Below are 19828 nucleotides of genomic sequence, written 5' to 3' on the forward strand. Positions count from 1 at the left end.
CCCCGACATATAAAAGCATCGTATGTCGATTTGATCATATGTCGGGGCCATCGTATGTCGGGGGGTTACTGTATTGGATTAGGTATCGGGGACATTTGCACAAGTACTCGTGCAAATGTCCAGTATCGATCCCAATAGGACATCCCTACCTTCTACAGAACTTTGTAACTTACCCTGGTGTTTTCCCTGGACACTACACAATACATCTTTGATCATTTATTAGGAATAGGAAATTTACCCTTTACTATCATATTGTAAGTGTAATTTTTTTCATTCTGGTTATTATTAAAGTACATTTTACTGTGACCATAAAACCTGACTAGAAATCCAGGCAAAATCAGCCTTCACGCTTTTTATTTCTTTTTGTCATTACTATGAGCTCTTTATCACTTCTAGTATTTTTATTTTCTTTTGAAAGAACACTCACAGCTCACAGTGACTCACAGCACAGGAGTATATTCACATGGGAAACTTGTTGCACATCTGTCCCATTTATCTGAATTGTGGTTGAAAAAATGATTGCACATGGTGCGAATTAACTGCATTCAGTTGTATAAAATTATATTGCAGTGTAGGAATATCCCCATCAAATAGTGCAAAAAATATTCACCAATAAAGCTTATCCCCTATGCATAGTAATGTCCCAGTGATAGTTACCTCATACTTAGAGAACAGAGTTTTCTGCATAAGTGATAAAGGAGCTGAGAATTTGGGGGGAGCAGGAGCCCAAAACATCTTGAGGGTCCCTGGGTTCAGAGAAGCCTGTTTATAAAAAAAATAAAAAATAAAAAGAGATATGCAGGAATTAAAGGTTTTCTAGTTTGGGGTAGGTTTTAACACTGCAAGAATTTCCGCTTTAAGATTTTCTGCAGACCTATTGAAGTCAATGGGTAGCAACATAATCCGCTTGCAGATTTTCCGCTACGAAAAGTCTGCCAGCGTAGTTGCTACAAAAGAAAGCCTGCAGCGGATTATGTATATGTGAACATAATACATTAAAATATTTAAAAATTATTAAAATAAGCACCACTAACAAAGAAAAGCTGAATCTTCTATGCTTGCAAGAAAAACACGTATACTATAGAAATCTGTACTATTAGCCTGTGAAGAAAAAAATAGGACTTTTTAATATTTAACTAAATCATGTATATTTGAAAAGTTATTTCTTACAAAAATATTTTCTTTGTTAATTATATATACTGTGCTCTAAAAATAAAGATAAGAGCATACATAGAAGAGCTACGTAGCCAGAATAGGTCCATACGACAGCAATAAGATCCAGTATCGCACAAGGATTCAAATGTTAATTACAAAGTTTCATAACACGATGGGCCCGTATATAAAAACACAATGTGTAAAAGGTATGCAACTAGTTTAAAAAAGTTTTATCAGCATACAAAACTTAGATATGCCATAAGTGTCTAAGTTAGGATGTGACCACTGTCAACTAAGGCCTAGAATGAAGGGGTTCTGGTCTTTTTTCCATTGAAAAACGTAACAACCGCATTTGTATTGCCTTTAAACTATTAAGGGAAGAGGTCTGCATTACTAATCCAACACAGTGCTTGTTTGAGAGCGGTACTCTCCCTCTAGTCATTGTCTGGGTACCAGCAGTCTGATCACTACCTGTAAAGGGTACCTTTCATCAAAAAAATGTTTTATATATTATAGATTAATGCATACAGAATACTTTTCTAATTGCATGTTATTAAAAAATATGCTTCTTTCTATTTATTTTTCCTGTTTGAAATACTGACCACTAGGGGTCTCCCTAGCAGTACCAGCCACAAGCCTTTGTATATGTTTCAGACTCATGCCGGCCTGGCATGAATTCGAAATCTCAGACTGCATCCTGGACACAGACAAGCTCAGCGCAGCTCCCTGCCTGTCAATCGGCCATCAGGAGCAGCCCTAAGTCAGTGCAGCGCTGCTCTGCATATTGAAAACATCGGGTCTGCCTATACTAACCCTACATCTGATCGCGGTCTTCCTTTGCAATGCAATAATTATATATAAAACACCCGCCATTGTGTCTTGAATTATTGCTTCAGGGCATGGCAGCTCTGTCCTCCAATCTTCCTCCTCTCTGTATGGCATGTGCAGTTCATAACAGAGAGGAGGAGACTCAGAAGCTGCCGTGCCTGCCGTCTGAGAGGGATTGCAGCATAGAGGAGGAAGGGCGAAAGTTAGCCCAGTCAGGCTTCAGCTGACGTCACAACTGCCGGGCCACTTCCCCTTCCTCTCTCACAGACAGCCAGCAGCATAAGCAGCAGAGATACCTGAAGATAAGGTATTTATCTGCTGTTTTCAGTGGGGGAAAAAGCAGGGATAGTGTCAGTGAGAGAGTCAGGGACAGTAGGGGGGGCGGGGGATTAGGTAAAGTTTAGTTGATGATAGGTACTCTTCAAGACACTGATGACCTTGATAATCATGTTAGTGTTTGGAATACCAATATATATATATATATATATATATATATATATTTTAAACTTATAATAAGGCACCAGAATTGGGCAAGGGCTACAGGGCAACATTGGTTGTGGAACAGCAAATAACATCTAATTCGAGTGACCAAAATATTCGTGTGATTTATCTGTGACAGGTCACAGTAGAAAAATCCATCAACCAAAAATCCATCAAATTTGAATCTTGGGGTGCTTGCAGTATGTGACAAATGTTATTATATTGACAGTATAGCCCTGAGTTGTCATATAGCCCTAGCCGAACTCCTCACCAATCCTTATACGACAAAGCTTTCTAACTGTTGTTTACTTATTTTATATCCATTATTTTCTTCCACTATGGACAGATCCTTTCTATGATTGCTGAATACTAAAATCCATGTTACCTGTTCTCCAACAAGCTGCATTCGTGGTCCTTCCACATAATACTCAGCGATCTTCTGCCACTGCTGTAAGCTCTGTGGACTTTGAGGAGGCAGGGTAATTACACTGCCCTTCTGATCCTGAAACTGTAGTGAAGAGGCTAGAATTCCATCTTGAAAAAGCCTGCAAAAAATGGACTGCTAGTAATTAATATATAAGGCATCATTTAAACAAGGGTGACAGTAAAACAACAAATTAAAAGAATCAAAAAACACCACCGGCATGTGATGATTTGGGGGAATTTGTAATAAAGAAATAACACTAATATCAGTTACATAAAGACATTATCTACTGCTCCCCTATACTGGAGCTATCCAGTTATCCAGGAAAAAAAACTTTTTTATATATATCAAATGGCTTCAGAAAGTTAAACAGATTTGTAAATTACTTCTATTAAAAAATCTTAATCCTTTCAGTACTTATGAGCTTCTGAAGTTGAGTTGTTCTTTTCTTAGTGCTCTCTGATGACACGTGTCTCGGGAACCGCACAGTTTAGAAGCAAATCCCCATAGCAAACCTCTTCTACTCTGTGCAGTTCCCGAGACAAGCAGAGATGTCAGCAGAGAGCACTGTTGCCAGTGATTAACTTTCTGGAGCTAGTTGATATAAAAAAAAAAAAAAAAAATCATGGAATACCTCTTTAACAGATGATGTTGGGGAAGAAAAGTTACACTGTCAGAGGAGTCTGACAGTGTCTTACCCCACTCTCTCATGAATACATGAAACTTTCAGCCATTCCAAACAGTCATGTGTATGGAGCGACCGGCAAAAATAGCTCTCAGCCTAATGAAATTTCGGCAGATTACTTTTGCATGTGTACCTTTACAAGATGGATATTTTTTTCTTTCCAATCTTTTTGTTTCTCCTCAAATGATCTAATGTGTAATAATCCAATAATAATGTGACATGGCACACGCTAAAAGTATTGAACACATGAAGAAAGAAAGGTGCAAACAACATGGAAAGCCAAGACAACAGCTGAAATCTATCAGTAATTAAAAAGCAACCCAGCCCTTTGTCAGTGCAAATTAATATCAGCTGGTTGAGTCCCAACTGATGACTACAAAAAGGTCTCATTGTCAAGGTGTCATCTCATGATGGGTAAAAGCAAAGAGCTGTCTCAAGATCTTCGCAACCTAATTGTTGCAAAACATAACAATGGTGTTGGTTACTGGTGCATTTCTAAGTTTCTGAATGTTCCAGTGAGCACTGTTTGGGGCCATAATATGGAAGTTGAAAGACAATTATTTTACCATATATTTGCTTTGACCAAGTGCTCCTTACAAGATTTAAAAGAATAATCAGAAGTGTTGTCCAAAAGCCAATGACCACTTTGTGGAAAGCTTCAAAAAGACCTGCAATTAGCAGGAACAGTTGTCTCAAAGAAACAGTATTAAAGGGATACTTTAGTGGAAATAAAATGTTTTCTAATCAAACGGTGCCAGAAAGTTAAACAGATCTGTAAATTACTTCTATTTAAAAATGTTAACCTTTCCAGAACTTATCAGCTGCTGTATGCTCCAGAGGAAGTTGTATAGTTATTTTCAGTCTGATCACAGTGCTCTCTGCTGACACCTCTGTCCATGTCATGAACTGTCCAGAGTAGAAACAAATTCCCATTAAAAACCTCTCCTGCTCTGGACAGTTCCTGACACGGAATAGAAGTAATTTACATGTAGAAGTAATTTCTAAATAGAAGTAATTTGCAAATCTGTTTAACTTTCTGGCATCAATTTATTTTAAAAAAAATTTTTTCCACCGGAGTACTCCTTTAAGTGAAAAAAATGGTGGCCCTCTGATTTGCCCCAGTTGTGTGTGCCCAGAGAGTTGGGAAGTAAAGACTGGAAGGACTGAAGTCTGGTATTAATGGGCGGCATGGCAGTAATACATTTGGCCATTGTTTGTAGAGAGGCTTCAGACATGGCAATATCTTGGTCATTAATGGGGGGGGGGCAGTGATTGAGAGCCATCAGCCCTGGTCTTGATGCTCGTCGCTGGGGTCTGGAAGTTGTGGGAAATCAGAGAAGAACTGATAGACAGTCCAGAGAAAAATGCTGCTGTCTTCTGTAGCACAAGAGAGGAGGGAAAACAGCTTTGTCACAGGAGTAGTCCCAGAAGAAGGATTGAAGTAGAGAATCTACAGAGTTGTCAGAAGCAGTGTACCTGCATAATATGCCCAGCTGTGACATAGAACACCAAAAATGTGAAGGGCTAGCCTGAGGAGAAAAACTTTCTCTATCAGTATCGTCAAATAGAAGCAGAAAAGTAGGGTGCCCAAAAAATAAAAAAGCAGCACTGTGACCGCTTGGTGGTGGTAACTCCAACAAAGCTGGTGGCACTAAATCGTCAAGGCCTGATCGATGAAGTAGTAGGGAAGTACACCAACATGGCAGACCAAAAACAATAGACCAAAGGCCTCAAGAAAACTGCAAAAAAGAATCAATCAGAACAGGTATAAGGCGAATACAGCATACAAATGCAGGTCTGTAACTTACAATTTATCTCTATCCACTCTCTCTAAGACAGGAGGGAGAGCAGATTTTTTACACCTTAGACCGTGGGAAAATTAATTGATCTGATAGAGAATGGACACACACACACATCTATCTATCTATCTATCTATCTATCTATAGAGAGAGAAAGAGAGAAAGAGAGAGAGAGAGAGAGAGAGAGAGAGAGAGAGACAGACATGTTATAACACAAAGAGTGTAATGGTGAAATGGGCACAGAAAACTGCTTTCTAAATTGTATTACATATATTGCCACCTTACAACTATCTCTTAAATAGTCAAGTCCAGTCCAGCAGATGTACAAGGGACAGTTATTTTTATTTTTTTAATAAGGTTCTTGTTTTACTCTAGTCTTTTCTTCTATTGTGATCAATAGATGGCTGAGGTTAGTAACTAGAAACCATTGTTCTGATAGTTTGGATAATATCCTTAGGTAAGACAATCAGTGTCAGCCATTTGTATTGCTCTTTATTTAAACAGTGAAACCAATGAAAGCTGCAAAGTTAAGTAAGGATCACTGCAGATAGTAATTGGAATCCATTGTTCTAGCAGTTTACACAGTGGACACAGACACTTTGGCTGATCTGCATGCACGGAGTAATTAAAACTTGCCCTTTCTGGCAGACTGCGACCTCAGATAATAGACGATAGCTCCAGCTACAATGTATTCTGAAAGTTTTCAGACCTTTTCACTTTTTTCACAATTTGTTATGCTGCAAATATAAAAAAGAATATAAACATGTTTTCCCCCATTAAATTGCACTAAATACCCCATAATGACTAAGTAAAAATGTAGTTTGTGCAAATTTTAAAAAATACAACACTAAAATTTTGCATAGAAATAAGTATTCAGACCCTATCCTATGACACTTGAATTTTATTTCTGCACCTTGACTGGAGTCACCTGTGGTAAATTCGGTTGATTGAACAGAATTTGAGACACAACCCTGTCTTTATAAGGTCTCACAGCTGACAATGCATATCAGAGCAAAAACCAAGCCATGGGGGGAAAGAACTGCCTGTAGCGCTTAGAGATGGAATTGTGTGGAGGCACAGATCAGGAAAAGGGTTAAAAAAATTAGGTGCACTAAAAGTTCCCAAGAGCACAGTAGCCTCCATAATTCTTAAATGGAAGAAGTTTGGAACAACCAAGACTCTTCCTAGAAATGCCACTCCACCAAACTAAGTAATTGGGGGAGAAGGTAACCAAAATCCAATGTTCACTCTGGCTGAGCTCCAAAAATCTTGTGTGCAGATAGGAGAAACTTTCAGGTGGTCAACCATCACAGCAGCACTTCACCAATGTGAGCTTTATGACAGATCTTCAGTAAAAGACAATTGAATGCCCAAAAATGCCCCTACAGGACTATCAGAATGTTCTCTGGTCTGATGGAACCATGACTGAATCGTTGTGTCTGGAGTAAACCAGGCACTGCTCATTGTCTGCTTAATTCCTACAGTGAAGCATAGTGGTGGCAGCATCATGCTGTGGGGGACTTTTTCAACAGCAAAGACAGGAAGACTAGTCAAGGTTGAGGAAAAGCTGAATCAAGCGGAGATATTCTTAAATGGGCACTGTCAGATAAAAAAAAACTTTTGATATGTTGTAAAGCATGCAAAACAATAGGCTTTGCAATTACTTTCATTAGAAAATTTTCAGTATTTCATACTGAAAAAGCCAGTCAACCAACTGCCCCCCCCCCTGCTTGGACACATACTAGTCCTGCTGTGTCCATGCGTCATCACCTATGTCACGGACACACTTCCTTGATTGACAGCTGTGAGCGCAGGGCTCACAGCTGGAGGAAAAATCCTCCCACTGTCAGCTTGTGTCCTGCTACTGTCAGTGAGGACAAGATGGGAGTTGTAGTTTTGCTAATGCTAGGGGAGATGTGAGCAGACAGTATACTGAGGGAGGGGGCGGAGACCTGCACAATGAGGCCACGCCCCTACCTTTCAGAGGAATTCAGACTAATGAGCTAAATTAAAAGTGTAATAAAAAAATAAATAAAGGTGATAGACACATGGTCAGAATTAGGTACTGAGTGATATATTTAAAAAAAATATTTGGGGGATCTGATGGGTACGCTTTAATGAAAACCTGATCCAGAGTGCTCTGGACCTCAGACTGAGCTTAAAGGTTCACATTTATACAAGACAATAACTCTAAACACACAGCCAAGACAACAAGAGAGTGGCTTAAGGACAACTGTAAATGTACTTGAGTGGCCTAGCCAGAGCCCTAACTTGAACCCAATTGAACATTTCCGGAGAGACCTGACGGTCCCCAATCCCGGTGTGCAAACCTTATGGTATCATCCCTAAGAAGACTGGAAGCTGTAATTGCTGCCAAAAGTGCTTCACCTAAGTACTGATGAAAGGATTTGAATATGTCAATGCATTAGTTTTTCCTTTTTAATAAATTTCCACGAATTTCTAAAATCCTGTTATTGCTTTATTTCCTTTCCGTACTTATGAGCTTGACAAGACCTCAAGACTTTAACCTTTTTTTACCATATAGGTAAGTACAGAGGTCTACAATTTCCCATGCAATAGGCCACTGCAAAAAAAAAAAAAAAAAAGTACTGTATGGTATAGGATTTTTTGCATTGCGGCCAGTGGCTGCCTAATGGCTATACAGTGACATATGTCTGGTTATACTTAGGAAGTATAAATGTATACCTGCAACGCATAGTCAGGTAATTCAATTCCCCAAAAATCTTCCCTGGCTGCAGGTTTTAGCAAACTTAAGGATTTTTCACCACTATACTGAGTGGTCTTCAATCCTGTAATTTTTGACCAGATTTCACAGGATTGAGGACAAGGCAGTTATTTTAGTACAGAGGTTGGTACCAATGGCAAAACTGCTCCTTGCAGGCAAACCCCCAATATCTCTGCATTGTGGGTCCTGAATATTTTGAAATGAGGACCAAATACATCAAAATTGTATTCACCATCCAATTCTGGTATCAAGCACTTGAATACAATGAAATAATCACATTCTAGAAATTACAAAAAAACTGATGTCAAGAAGGTGAGCCAAAATTCATTCAACCTTTCTAATTTGTTGTGAAAAATACTAAGGGTGCCAGGCTGGACACAGTGACTGGCGAATGTAAACACATATCACTCACTGGATGGGCGACAAGTGGGGGCCGGCTCGCTAAAGACGGATGGTAGATCTTGACACATTGGGAATCAAGCATCCCCTGCACACGCTTCATGTAATGGGCCCTTTGTGTAAAAGGGAGGGACTGTCATGGATAAGTGATTCCTTAAGAGAGACCACATTCCAACAGGAGAGATAATGACTGTCAGCCAATTACACCTGTCTTACGGCCTGGAATACTCTCCTCAGGGGCCCCAGCTCCATCAACAAAAAACTAGGCTAACATTAAAGGGGTTATCCAGGAAAAAACTTTTTTTTATATATCAACTGGCTCCAGAAAGTTAAACAAATTTGTAAATTACTTCTATTAAAAAATCTTAATCCTTTCAGTACTTAAGAGCTGCTGAAGTTGAGCTGTTCTTTTCTGTCCAAGTGCTCTCTGATGACACGTGTCTCGGGAATCGCCTAGTTTAGAAGCAAATCCCCATAGCAAACCTCTTCTACTCTGTGCAGTTCCCGAGACAAGCAGAGATGTCAGCAGAGAGCACTGTTGCCAGACAGAAAACAACAACTCAACTTCAGCAGCTGATAATTATTGAAAGGATTAAGATTTTTTAATAGAAGTAATTTACAAATCTGTTTAACTTTCTGGAGCCAGTTGATATAAAAACATTTTTTTCCTGGAATACCCCTTTAAAAATTGCTAGAATGCTGGATAACAGACATATAGGGAAACACAAATCAAGGCATGTGCACCTAAAAAAAAGGCACATTTTTAGAATAGCGAGGGTGTGATCATTGCATGTATGAAGCAACGTTTCGCTGGCACACATGCCGGCAAAGTGCTAGTGGGAGCGTATTTTGGGTAAAAATTGGCTAGCTTTTCACTGACATATATTTTTTTACTTTAAAGCTAGCTGCACACTGTTTACTTTAACTCCTAGAGGACACAGAATGTAAACTTAGCATACCATGACGTACATTTACATCATAAACATAAAGCATGTGCAAGAGCCCCTTACCAATAATGGCAGACCACATAGATCAGGCTGATGGGCTGCCGCAACCAAAATAACAATCATTAACTTACCTTCTGCCGCTCCCCCGGTGCCACTGGAATCGCTCTCCCGTCGCTATGCGTCAGGGTGATAAAATGGGCCCTGGTCTTGCCATCTTCATGGTGCTTGGGGGCTGGAGGATGGGATCGGGATTCCAGCAAGTTCTCCTTTATAAAAATGTTCTCAAGTACAACAGTACTTCACTTAACCCACCCCTTAAATTAAGGCAATCAAATGCAAGTCAGCAAGCCAGTGGTCCCAGGCTCTAGCAAATAACATCCACAACAGTAAGCAGACAGCATCAAGATGCTGTCAGTTTACTTGTGACATGTCAAACATTTGGTTAAATGACATTAAATACTTTAAACGTAACATTTCATAAAAACTGAAAAAAACTAAGTTGACCCATTACCAATTCAGGATGTTAAAGACATGTTTACCTAATCTCTTCTTCACAGGCTGGCAGTAAGTGATGGTTGGCATCAATTATTGTGTTCCCTTTAGGACTAATGGTAACAACTGGTTCAGTATTATGGCCTTTTCTGTCCATTGTGTGATGCACCCGTGATGATACTTGTAGGTAGCTTGGTAGAACATGATTGGGTGACAATGTGCACAGATGATGGATTGTCTGATGTTCACCAAATCTGAAGAAAAAAAAACAATATTATTATAGGATATTGATCTCAAGTTTGCAAATGGGATACAGAAATGACACAGCTCCCAACTGGTTACTGTTGGCCCGTATTTCCCATGTACCTAGAAAAACTAACAACTTTCTCCACTATAGGTTTTGCATATCGAAATCCATACATTTTGATTATTCATTAATGAATATAATGGAAATAAATACCAATCTAATTATATAACATGGAAACTTTAGGAATGCTAAAAGAATATTATGCACAATAGAATAAACAATAGACAAATGTTAAGTAGGAAAAAACAACGTTAGTACAACTTTATAAGTGACAATTTAAACTCAAAGGAAGTGCACAATCCTGGAATGTGGTTAAAAGATTCTAAAGATACAAGTAAAAAAGAGAAACTTCTGTTCTTGTAAAAAGAGAACACTGTCATTCTCCTGGGAGATAGTAAGCGGATTAGTGAAATTGAATTTGTTCATCTCACTTTCTGAATAAAAGGCATTAGAATGGTTCACCGAGCCTGTCATTGGCAGTGGAGTAGATGATTGCAAGGGTTTGTGCATGGGGGGGACCCAAAAGCTTCTTGATCACCAAAAAAAGGACTGCAGAGGTATACTGTAAATTACACAACACATAACACTTGGTGAAGAAAAGACCAGGGTTTGGTACTGTGTTAGAACCTAGGGAAATCTAACAACAGCTTTAATAATTGGCAATCGTTCACTTTTGCTTCACCACATTTGGTGTGTACTTTTAGCATTTGCCAGGCAGGTACAAAGTGGCATATGATGAGACTTAATGCTTAGCTCATATATCAAATTTACCCTGTGCATGTACAAAAAGTAGCATCATAACATCATGTTAACAGAACCTAACATTCCCAGGATAAATAAGAAATAAAGAAACATGTTACAGTAACGTCAATATTGAAGCGTTTTTCACAATTACATGAATTCTCATACCTTAATTTTTGTATACTGTGAACTCAATGTTAATGGGTTTTTCCAGGCGATCAGCCATTTGCCATACAAAGTGCACCAGAGCAGTAAGCAGACAGCTCTGTACATTGTATAGTGGCTGTTCTGGGTTACTGCAGCTTAGGTCTTACTAAGTTCAGTGAGAACAGAGCTGCAGTACCCCAACCAGGCCACTACACAATGTACAGAGCGGTCTGCATTCTGTTATGTATTACTATGTATGGCAAAGCAACGGTCTGGCAAACAGTTCTATCAGATATTGATGGCATATTCTGAGGATAGGTCACCAATACATTTTGCCTGAATAACCTCATCTATATATATAAAACTCAATGGCCCTCATTTACTATTCTAAACCCGACCTCTTTTGTCGGTTTTTTTTGTCGCATCTTTGTCTGCGCCATGTCGCAGACATCGTGCGCCAGTCTGCGACACTATGCAACATTTTTTCCCGACGGACCCGATGTGGATTCTCCCAAACCCGAAAAAGGGGCGTAACCCGACATTTCTGAGCTTTCCCACGTATTTATTAAGGTTTCCAACCCGAATTTGTTGAATTGTTGTGGATTTTTTCCCGACAGCTCAGAGGAGTTGGAAACCCAAACCTACAAAACCCACGTGCGACAAACAGGATGCAACATAATAATAAATACCAGGGGAAAAAAGCAGTCGGGTAAGAAAGCAACATAGACTTACAACCCGATTTTCTTAGTAAATGAGGGCCAATGTGTGTGTGTGTGTGTGTGTGTGTATGTATGTGTGTATGTTCCAGCATCACGTCCAAACGGCTAAAGATATTAACACGAAACTTGGCTCACATGTTACTTATATGTCTACAACAAACATAGGATAGGTGATTTAACCCTTACTCACCCCCATTTGCCAGGGGCAGGGTTTATGTTTAAAGTCCCATACAAGTCAATGGGAAATATATGTTACTGCATAACTTCCAAATGGCTGGAGATATTTCGATAATACTTGGTCACATGTTATTTATATGGCAACTTAAAATATAGGATAGTTAATTTAACCCCTAACTACCCCCATTTGTGAGGGTCGGGGTTTTTGTTTAAAGTCCCATGCAAATCAATGGGAAATGTATGTTCCCACATAACTTCCGTACGGCTGGAGATATTTCAATACCTGGTACACATATTACGGGTCGAGATGGGAGTCCGAGATAGGACAACGGGATATGAGGACGGGATAGGAGGACGGGATAGGAGGACGGGATAGGAGGTTGGGATAGGAGGTCGAGATAGGAGGCCGAGATAGGAGGACGGGATAGGTGGACGGGATAGGAGGTCGGGATAGGAGGTCGAGATAGGAGGACGGGATAGGAGGAAGGGATAGGAGGACGGGATAGGAGGACGGGATAGGAGGACGGGATAGGAGGACGGGATAGGAGGACGGGATAGGAGGTCGGGATATGGCAACAATTTATGAGGATGGGATATGAAGTCAAAAGCTTCCTCTTTTGTTTATTCTCCTCCCCAACAAGGATGAGGAAGGAAAACCGAGCAACGCCGGGTACTCAGCTAGTTAATAATAAAATCACAGTATATAACATGTAAGGTACATACCACGAATTTAATATTAACATTACTGTATGTGACATTTAGGGTATATTACATGACATTGGATCTGAAGGGGTTACCTTGAGAGTCTATCCTAAGGGTAATGTATCAAAAAGTAATCCACTACTTTGCAGTTACTGTACATTTTCTTTGAAAATCTCTGCATTGGAAACCTACAGCCAATCCATCTAGTATGTTTTTACCCTAAAAGTTGCATCGAACAATATTCATGTGCATATGTATGGAGACTTACACACAGTGAGGGTCTTTGTCTGAGAAGAGGAGAGACGTGCTGCCAGAAAAACAGCAGAGATGTTCTGCAAAAGACAGGCACCAAAGATGTTCATGGAGAAACTAGAGAGTTGGGATGTAGCAGCTAGAAGTCTATATCATGGCCTGGGCAAAATTAGAACAATCAGGAAGCAAATGACTACAATCAGAGAAAATGTCAATTATTAAAGGGGTACTCTGGGGTGCAGGATCAGCATGCACACTGTGCTTTTTCTATGAGAAAGCCAGAGATACTCGAGCGCTGTATCTCCGGAGCTCCCGTAGAGATGGGATAGGCTCCATATAGCAGGGAGATTGGGGGAAATGTTCTAAAAATAATTTAGGGTACTAAAGGTTGTACTGTGTATAGGAGATTTTTAAACGCTGGAGTGCCCCTTAAGGTCATACACATAAGATAGCTGTCAGTTGAACTCTCTCTCCAGTTAGGCCAGTCTGAAGCGTAACTAGGGGGAGACCCTCATGACAGGGTTTGTCAGGACTGGTATAGAAAGGGTTAATGGTGTTTTGTGAGTTCAGTTTGTGAGTTTTGATTAAGGGGTTGGTGTGTGGAATGAGGGGGCAGGGGGGAGCACCTAAAGGAGGAGGAAGTGGGCATTGGATGAATAAGGGGGTTGGGGTTAGGTTATATAAGGGAGTGAAAGGGTAGTTGGAGCAACCATTTTGTGGTGTTCCAGCTGGAAAGGAGAATCTGCTTACCTGTGGTACCTCATGGAATCTGTGGATGCTTTGCTGGCCCAGTTGAGATGGGAGGCAGAGGGTCGTGGTCCTGGATGGTTACAGGACCAGCTTCGCGATCTTCTGTCTGGATCCAGAGGCGAGGGGTATGGAGCTGCTCCTGCTGCTGCAGCCTCCACATCGCACTCGGCTAGGAGGACCAAGCCTCCTGAGCGAATTAGCCCTGAAGAGACCCCCGGGCCCAGTGCGGTGTTCGGAGCCCCTCCAGGGACCCTCCAAGCTCTGCTGCTGGGAGAAATTCCAGATACCGAAGGGCGCGGTCTGGGAGGAATCCGGTTGGTCGGCAGGGTCTGCAGTCAGGGGAGGCCCTCTCTCCCCCTCCGGCAGTGAGCAGTAGGGATTCCGGAGCTGAAGCGGCGAGGTCCCAGCAGGATTTGGCTGGGAGCAGAGCCCGGCATGCGGTGGGGAACTAGTCCAGTAATGAGATGGAGGAGGCCTGAGTGCTTTGCAGCCCGCAGTCGGTGGTGTGAAAGCAGGGAAGGAGTGGGCAGCAGTCGGCTCGCCCTCTCACAGGAGGCTCTGGAAGGGAGCGTGACGTCACTGGTGATGGACAGCCTTCGAGGCAAGCGCCTGTTTCTGATGCACTGGCCTCTGATGTCATCAGTGGGGGACCTGCTGCTGGGCCTAGTCGGCGCAGTGCTGCTGCCGGAGTATCTGCTGTCGGAGGATCTGCTACTGCTGGGCCAGCTGGCCCCCAGGACGGACCATTCCTCGCTGCTGCAGGTCTTGGTGCAGGCCAGATAGAGGTACGGGTTCTGGCAGGACCTAGTACAGACAAAAGGCTTCTGGGATCCAGATCTTCGGCTGCTGGGACCACAGCATCCGGGCAGCCAGGTGAGCACCCTTGGGTTTTTCCTACTTTTTTGCCAAGGGCTGGGCGGGTAGCAGGGGTAGCACAGGGGGATTAAGAGGAGAGGGGAGTGTCTGAATTTTTTGTGGGTTTGCAGGATTTAATGGCGGGGCTTGGTTCTGCTTTGGGGGATAAAGTTAGTTCGCCAGTGGAGGCGTGGGGTGGTGTGGGGTCTGCTGGTGTTGGGGTTCGGAGTGATATTGTGAGTGTGGGTTCTGGGTCTGGGGTATCGGTGTCGGTGCAAACTCTGGAACCGGGTCATTGTGGGAGTGCTCATTGTGTTGTTACTCGTTTGGTGGATGCTGCTAAAGGGGAGGCTGTGTATTTCAAAGGGCCTTTGTGGAACGCATCTTAAACAAGATGTGCGGGAGCAAATTTGGCGTGGGGAGTATGTGGAAATTTTTTCCTTGCTTCCCTTGGAAAAATGTAATCTGGATGGCAAGTGGATTGAGGAAAAGATTGAGCAGGAGGTGAAGCGGAGTATCGCTTGATTCCACGTACTTTTCCTTATTGGTTACAGGCCTTTGCAATTCTTGCTAGTCTTATTGGGGAACAGGTGACAGAGAATTGCTCTGCTTTGTTTTGCTATCTAGATTCCATTGGGGAGGCATATAGAGTTTATGGGGGAAAGGTTTGGCTCCATTATGATGAGCAATTTTGTCAGAGAAAGGCGGTGTGGCCTTCTATCAGATGAGATACCAAAGATATTAGTCTTTGATTGAAGGTGACAGGGGTTCGGGAACATCCCCTCGGCAGCCATACAAAAAGGGTTGTGTTTCCTCTTTAATTAGGGTATGTGTAAGTACAGATCGATCCAAGTGCAAGTTAAAGAATGAGTGTTTGGGCTGTGGCGGAAGTGATGGGTTGTCACAGTGTTCCCAAGGGGTGTCCCAGAGGGAGTGGGGAAGGTTTGGAAAAAGAGGGTGACACCAGTGCAAGTGGTAGAGATGGAGCCATTCCTCAATAGATATCCTGACAGGGCGGCTGCTGGTTTGTTATTCGACGGGTTTTCTTTGGGTTTTGTTATTCTGTCCGTTAGTTCAGGGGGAGTGTTGGGAACGCGGAATTTGCATTCCGCTTTGGAGCATCTGGAGGTGGTGAGGGATAAGTTGGCTAAATAAGTGTTCTTAGGCCATCTGTATAGTCCTTTTCCTGTGGCTCCGGCAGAAAATTTGAGGGTGTCCCCTTTGGGAGTAGTTCCCAAGAAGGAGCCGTTTAAGTTTCGGCTGATTCATCATCTCTCCTTTCCCCATGGGTCCTCCATTAATAATAGGATTGACCCTAGCTTATGTTCTCTGAGTTATAATTCATTTGATGTGGCAATTGGTTGAATCAGGTCCTATGGTCCTGGGGCCCTTATGGCAAAAAATTACATAGAATCGGCTTTCCGCCTTTTGCCTTTTCATCCGAATTGTATGCATTTGTTGGGATGTTTTTGGGATGGAGGTTATTTTGTAGATAGGTGTTTGCCCTTGGGTTGTTCTATTTCCTGTGCATATTTTGAAAGTTTCAGTACTTTTTTAGAATGGGTGGTCCGCGACGTGTCCGGCTGTAAGTCGCTCATCCATTATTTGGATGATTTTATATGTATCGGCTCACCGGGTTCTAATGGGTGTTCAGTCCTTTTTCACACTTTGGAGTCAGTGGCTAGGCGTTTTGGGGTCCCCTTGATGCCAGACAAGACAGAACGTCCTAGTGTTGTTCTTAGTTTTTTGGGCTTTGAAACTGATTTGGTCTTGATGGAGTGTAGATTGCCTGGGAATAAGTTGGTGGGTTTGCGGGAGGAGGTGCAGGTGGCTTGTCGGAGCAAGAAGATTAGGTTGTGGGCCCTTCAGTCTCTGCTGGGGAAACTTAACTTCACTTGTCGGATCATGCCGATGGGGAGAAATTTTCGTAGAAAGTTGTCTAGGGCTACAGCGGGGGTGGCTTCCCCGCATAATTTTGTCAGGTTGTCACGGGAATTGTGGGATGATCTTGGTGTGTGGGCCACTTTTTTGGATCAGTATAATGGGAGGTCTTTGATGACTGAGGAGGTGGTGGATGCAGCGGATTTTGAATTATATACTGATGTTGCGGGGGTTTGGTTTTGGAGGTTTTTTTTGTCAGGGGAGTTGGTGTGCTGGTCCTTGGGCGGACAAGTAGGTTGTTGAAGGAGTTTTGAAAAATGTAGTCTTGCTCGAGCTGTTTCCCATTGTGGTGGCCTTGGCCATCTGGGGAGACAGGTTCAGGAATAAAAAGATACATTTTCATTGTGACAACATGGGGGTGGTGATGGCTATTCAGAATTTGTCTGCATCTTCGCCTCCAGTGATTCGGTTGTTGCAATACTTTGTACTGTTGTGTTTATCTTTGAATGTGTGGGTGGTGGCGGTGCATATTCCTGGGGTGAAGAATTAGATTGCTTACGCCCTTTCTCGTTCACAGTGGTCATGGTTCCAGTTGCTGGTGCCCCAGGCAGATGTTCAGGGATTCCTGCGCCCGGAGGAGTTGTGGGACGTGCTATTTCAGCGGCGGAGGGTTTGATTGCAGCTTCTTTGGCTCATTCTACATGGTCTGCATACACGGCTGCATGGTGGCAGTGGGAGGAATGGTTTGGTCTGTTTGGTGCGGATTTGGGGGCAGATGTGCAACTGTTGTTGCTGGGTCATTGTAGGGAGGAGGGGTGGTCAATGTCTAAGGTTAGTAAGTTGATGGCTGGTGTTTTATTTGGCTGCCGGGCCCGGGGGTTTGGGGATGTAACTAAATACTTTTTAGTCCGGCAGGCTTTGAGGGAGTTTAAGAAGGGTTGGAGTGTGGCTGATCAGTGGATGCAAGGATCGTTTCAGCTGTTAGGGTTGTTAACTGCTAGATTGGGGGATGTGTGTTCATCTGAAGGGGAGGTTGTTCTTTTCCGGCTAGCTTTTTCTTTTGCTTTTTTTGGGGCTTTGCGCTTAGGGGAGTTAGCTAGCCCCTCTACTAGGAGGGCTGGGGGATTGTGGAATGATGATGTTGATTTGTTTGCTGATAGAGTGGAGTTTAGGTTGCTCCAAGACAGATCAGTTTGGAAGAGGAAAGTAGGTTGTGTTGTTTGCAGTTTCAGGGGCTGAAATGTGTCCGGTTGAATGTTTGGGGAGATATCCTTCAGGGTCCCCAGTTTTTGATGGCCCCTTCTTGAGGCATGGTGATGGGTCCTTTTTGTCAAGGTTCCAATTTCTGGTTGTGTTTCGGCATTGCTTGGTGGCTGAAAGTTTGGTTAGTCGAAGGTTTCGTGGGCATTCTTTTCGTATCGGGGATGCTAGCAAGGCGGCACGGTGGGGGCTGAGTGAGGACATGATTAGGCATATTGGGAGGTGGGAATCCATTCGATTTAGGTCCTATGTCCAGTTGACCGAGTAGTTTTGGGGGTTCTGTGTTGGTATTCTTGTATCTGTGTATTTGTTCTATTTGTTGTTTTGTTTTTCAGAAATTCCCTGCTTGGTGTGGATTATGGGGCACTCCTACGTCCATTGGGGGGCGCGGAGAGCTGCGGTCAGGGCGGACAGGAGGCAACTTGGATTTTTCTCGGCAGGTGGTGGTGGTGAGATGGATTGGTCAGAGGGGCATGTTGTGGAGGAGAATATTGCTGGATTTTATTAGGTTTGTCCATCTGGATAGGGTGCCCAATGTCCAGGTGCTTCATATCGGTGGCAATGATTTGGGGGCTCGCCCTTTTAGAGAGCTGGTGAGGGATATGAAATTTGATATTCTTCGCATCTGGGCTATGTATCCGTGGACTGTGGTGGTCTGGTCGGACATTGTGCCGAGAAAGATTTGGAAGCTTGCAAGGTCGGTGGATCACATAAATAAGGCCATGAAAAGGGTTAACAGGGCGATGAGTAAATTTGTGGCTCGTAAAGGCTCGGTTGCTGTACGCCATTCTGATTTGGAATGTGGGGAAGGGGCTTTTTGGAGGTGAGATGGGATTCATTTAAATACCATAGGTATTGATTTGTGGTGTTTTGCCTTGAGGGATGGCATAGAGGTGGCTTTGGGCATATGGAGGGATGCTAAAACCTAAGGGGGTCAGGTGTTTGCGTTGTGGCAGGGGGTCCTTGGAGTTGGGAGCAACAGGAAGATGTTTTAAGGTGCTGGAGGGAACCAAAGTTGGTTCTGGACTCCGGGGCAGAAGAGGTTCATGGCTGTCGGTTCTGGGAAGAGTGAACGAAGAATGGGAGGCTTAGGCCTTGGTCGGGCATGCAGGTCCATTGTTGTCATGCCTCCGTACGAGTGGGTGGATCGGCTGGAGGTAAAAGGAACCTACCCCTGACATTGTGGGTCATTAAAGGGGTACTCCGGTGCTTACACATCTTATCCCCTATCCAAAGGTAGCTATCACGCCCCCTCCCGTAGGCTTGCATTGAGGGGCGGAGCGTGACGGCACACGGGGGCGGGGGCGTGACGTCATACGCCGCCGGCCCTCCGGTCGACCATAATCAGACCCGGAGCAAACACGCTCCGGGGACTGATTACTAACGGGGTGCCGTGTGCATGATCACGGGCGTCCCCAGCAGCGGGACTCCCGTGATCAGGCATCTTATCCCCTACCCTTTGGATAGGGGATAAGATGTGTAAGCACCGGAGTACCCCTTTAAGTTGGGGCCAAAACATGTCTAATGTGTTTGAGGACCTTAAAGGGGTACTCCGGTGGAAAACTTTTTTTTAAATGAACTGGTGCCAGAAAGTTAAACAGATTTGTAAATTACTTCTATTAAAAAAATCTTTATCCTTCTTTGCTTTTTGAATTTCTTTTTTGTCTTGTCCACAGTGCTCTCTGCTGACACCTCTGTCCATGTCAGGAACTGTCCAGAGTAGCATAGGTTTGCTATGAGGATTTTCTCCTGCTCTGGACAGTTCCTGATATGGACAGAGGTGTCAGCAGAGAGCACTGTGGACAAGACAAAAAAGAAATTGAAAAAGAAAATAATTTTCTCTGTAGCATACAGCTGCTAAAAAGTGCTGGAAGGATAAAGATTTTTTAATAGAAGTAATGTACAAATCTGTATAACTTTCTGGAACCAGTTGATTTAAAAAAAAAGTTTTCTACCAGAGTACCCCTTTAAGGCTTAGTTTACATCAGCCATGCGCTCTGTTGTGAGGAGCTCCGTCCCTTAGTCAATCTAAATGACAGGACTTTAGTGAGGGGAAAAAATACTGCAAGCAGTAATTTTTCC

General features: G+C 43.0%; 1 protein-coding gene across 8 annotated transcripts in view; it reads right to left on the bottom strand.

The window, feature by feature from the left end:
- TTC6 (tetratricopeptide repeat domain 6) overlaps positions 1-19828 on the bottom strand; it is a 167841-nt gene that overhangs the window by 96846 nt on the left and 51167 nt on the right. For all 8 annotated transcript variants that reach the window (XR_008848967.1, XR_008848971.1, XR_008848972.1 and 5 more), the window contains 3 exons: positions 10003-10209; positions 2849-3008; positions 658-762 (listed from right to left, as the gene is read on the bottom strand). Coding sequence is in view for 1 of the 8 variants with exons in the window: in XM_056546769.1 (XP_056402744.1) it covers positions 658-762; positions 2849-3008; positions 10003-10209 (472 nt within the window). In the remaining 7 variants the exon portion in view is untranslated. The remainder of the gene's footprint in view (positions 1-657; positions 763-2848; positions 3009-10002; positions 10210-19828) is intronic.

The sequence above is a fragment of the Hyla sarda genome, chromosome 11, assembly GCF_029499605.1.
Source record: "Hyla sarda isolate aHylSar1 chromosome 11, aHylSar1.hap1, whole genome shotgun sequence".
NCBI classification, from domain to species: Eukaryota; Metazoa; Chordata; class Amphibia; order Anura; family Hylidae; genus Hyla; species Hyla sarda.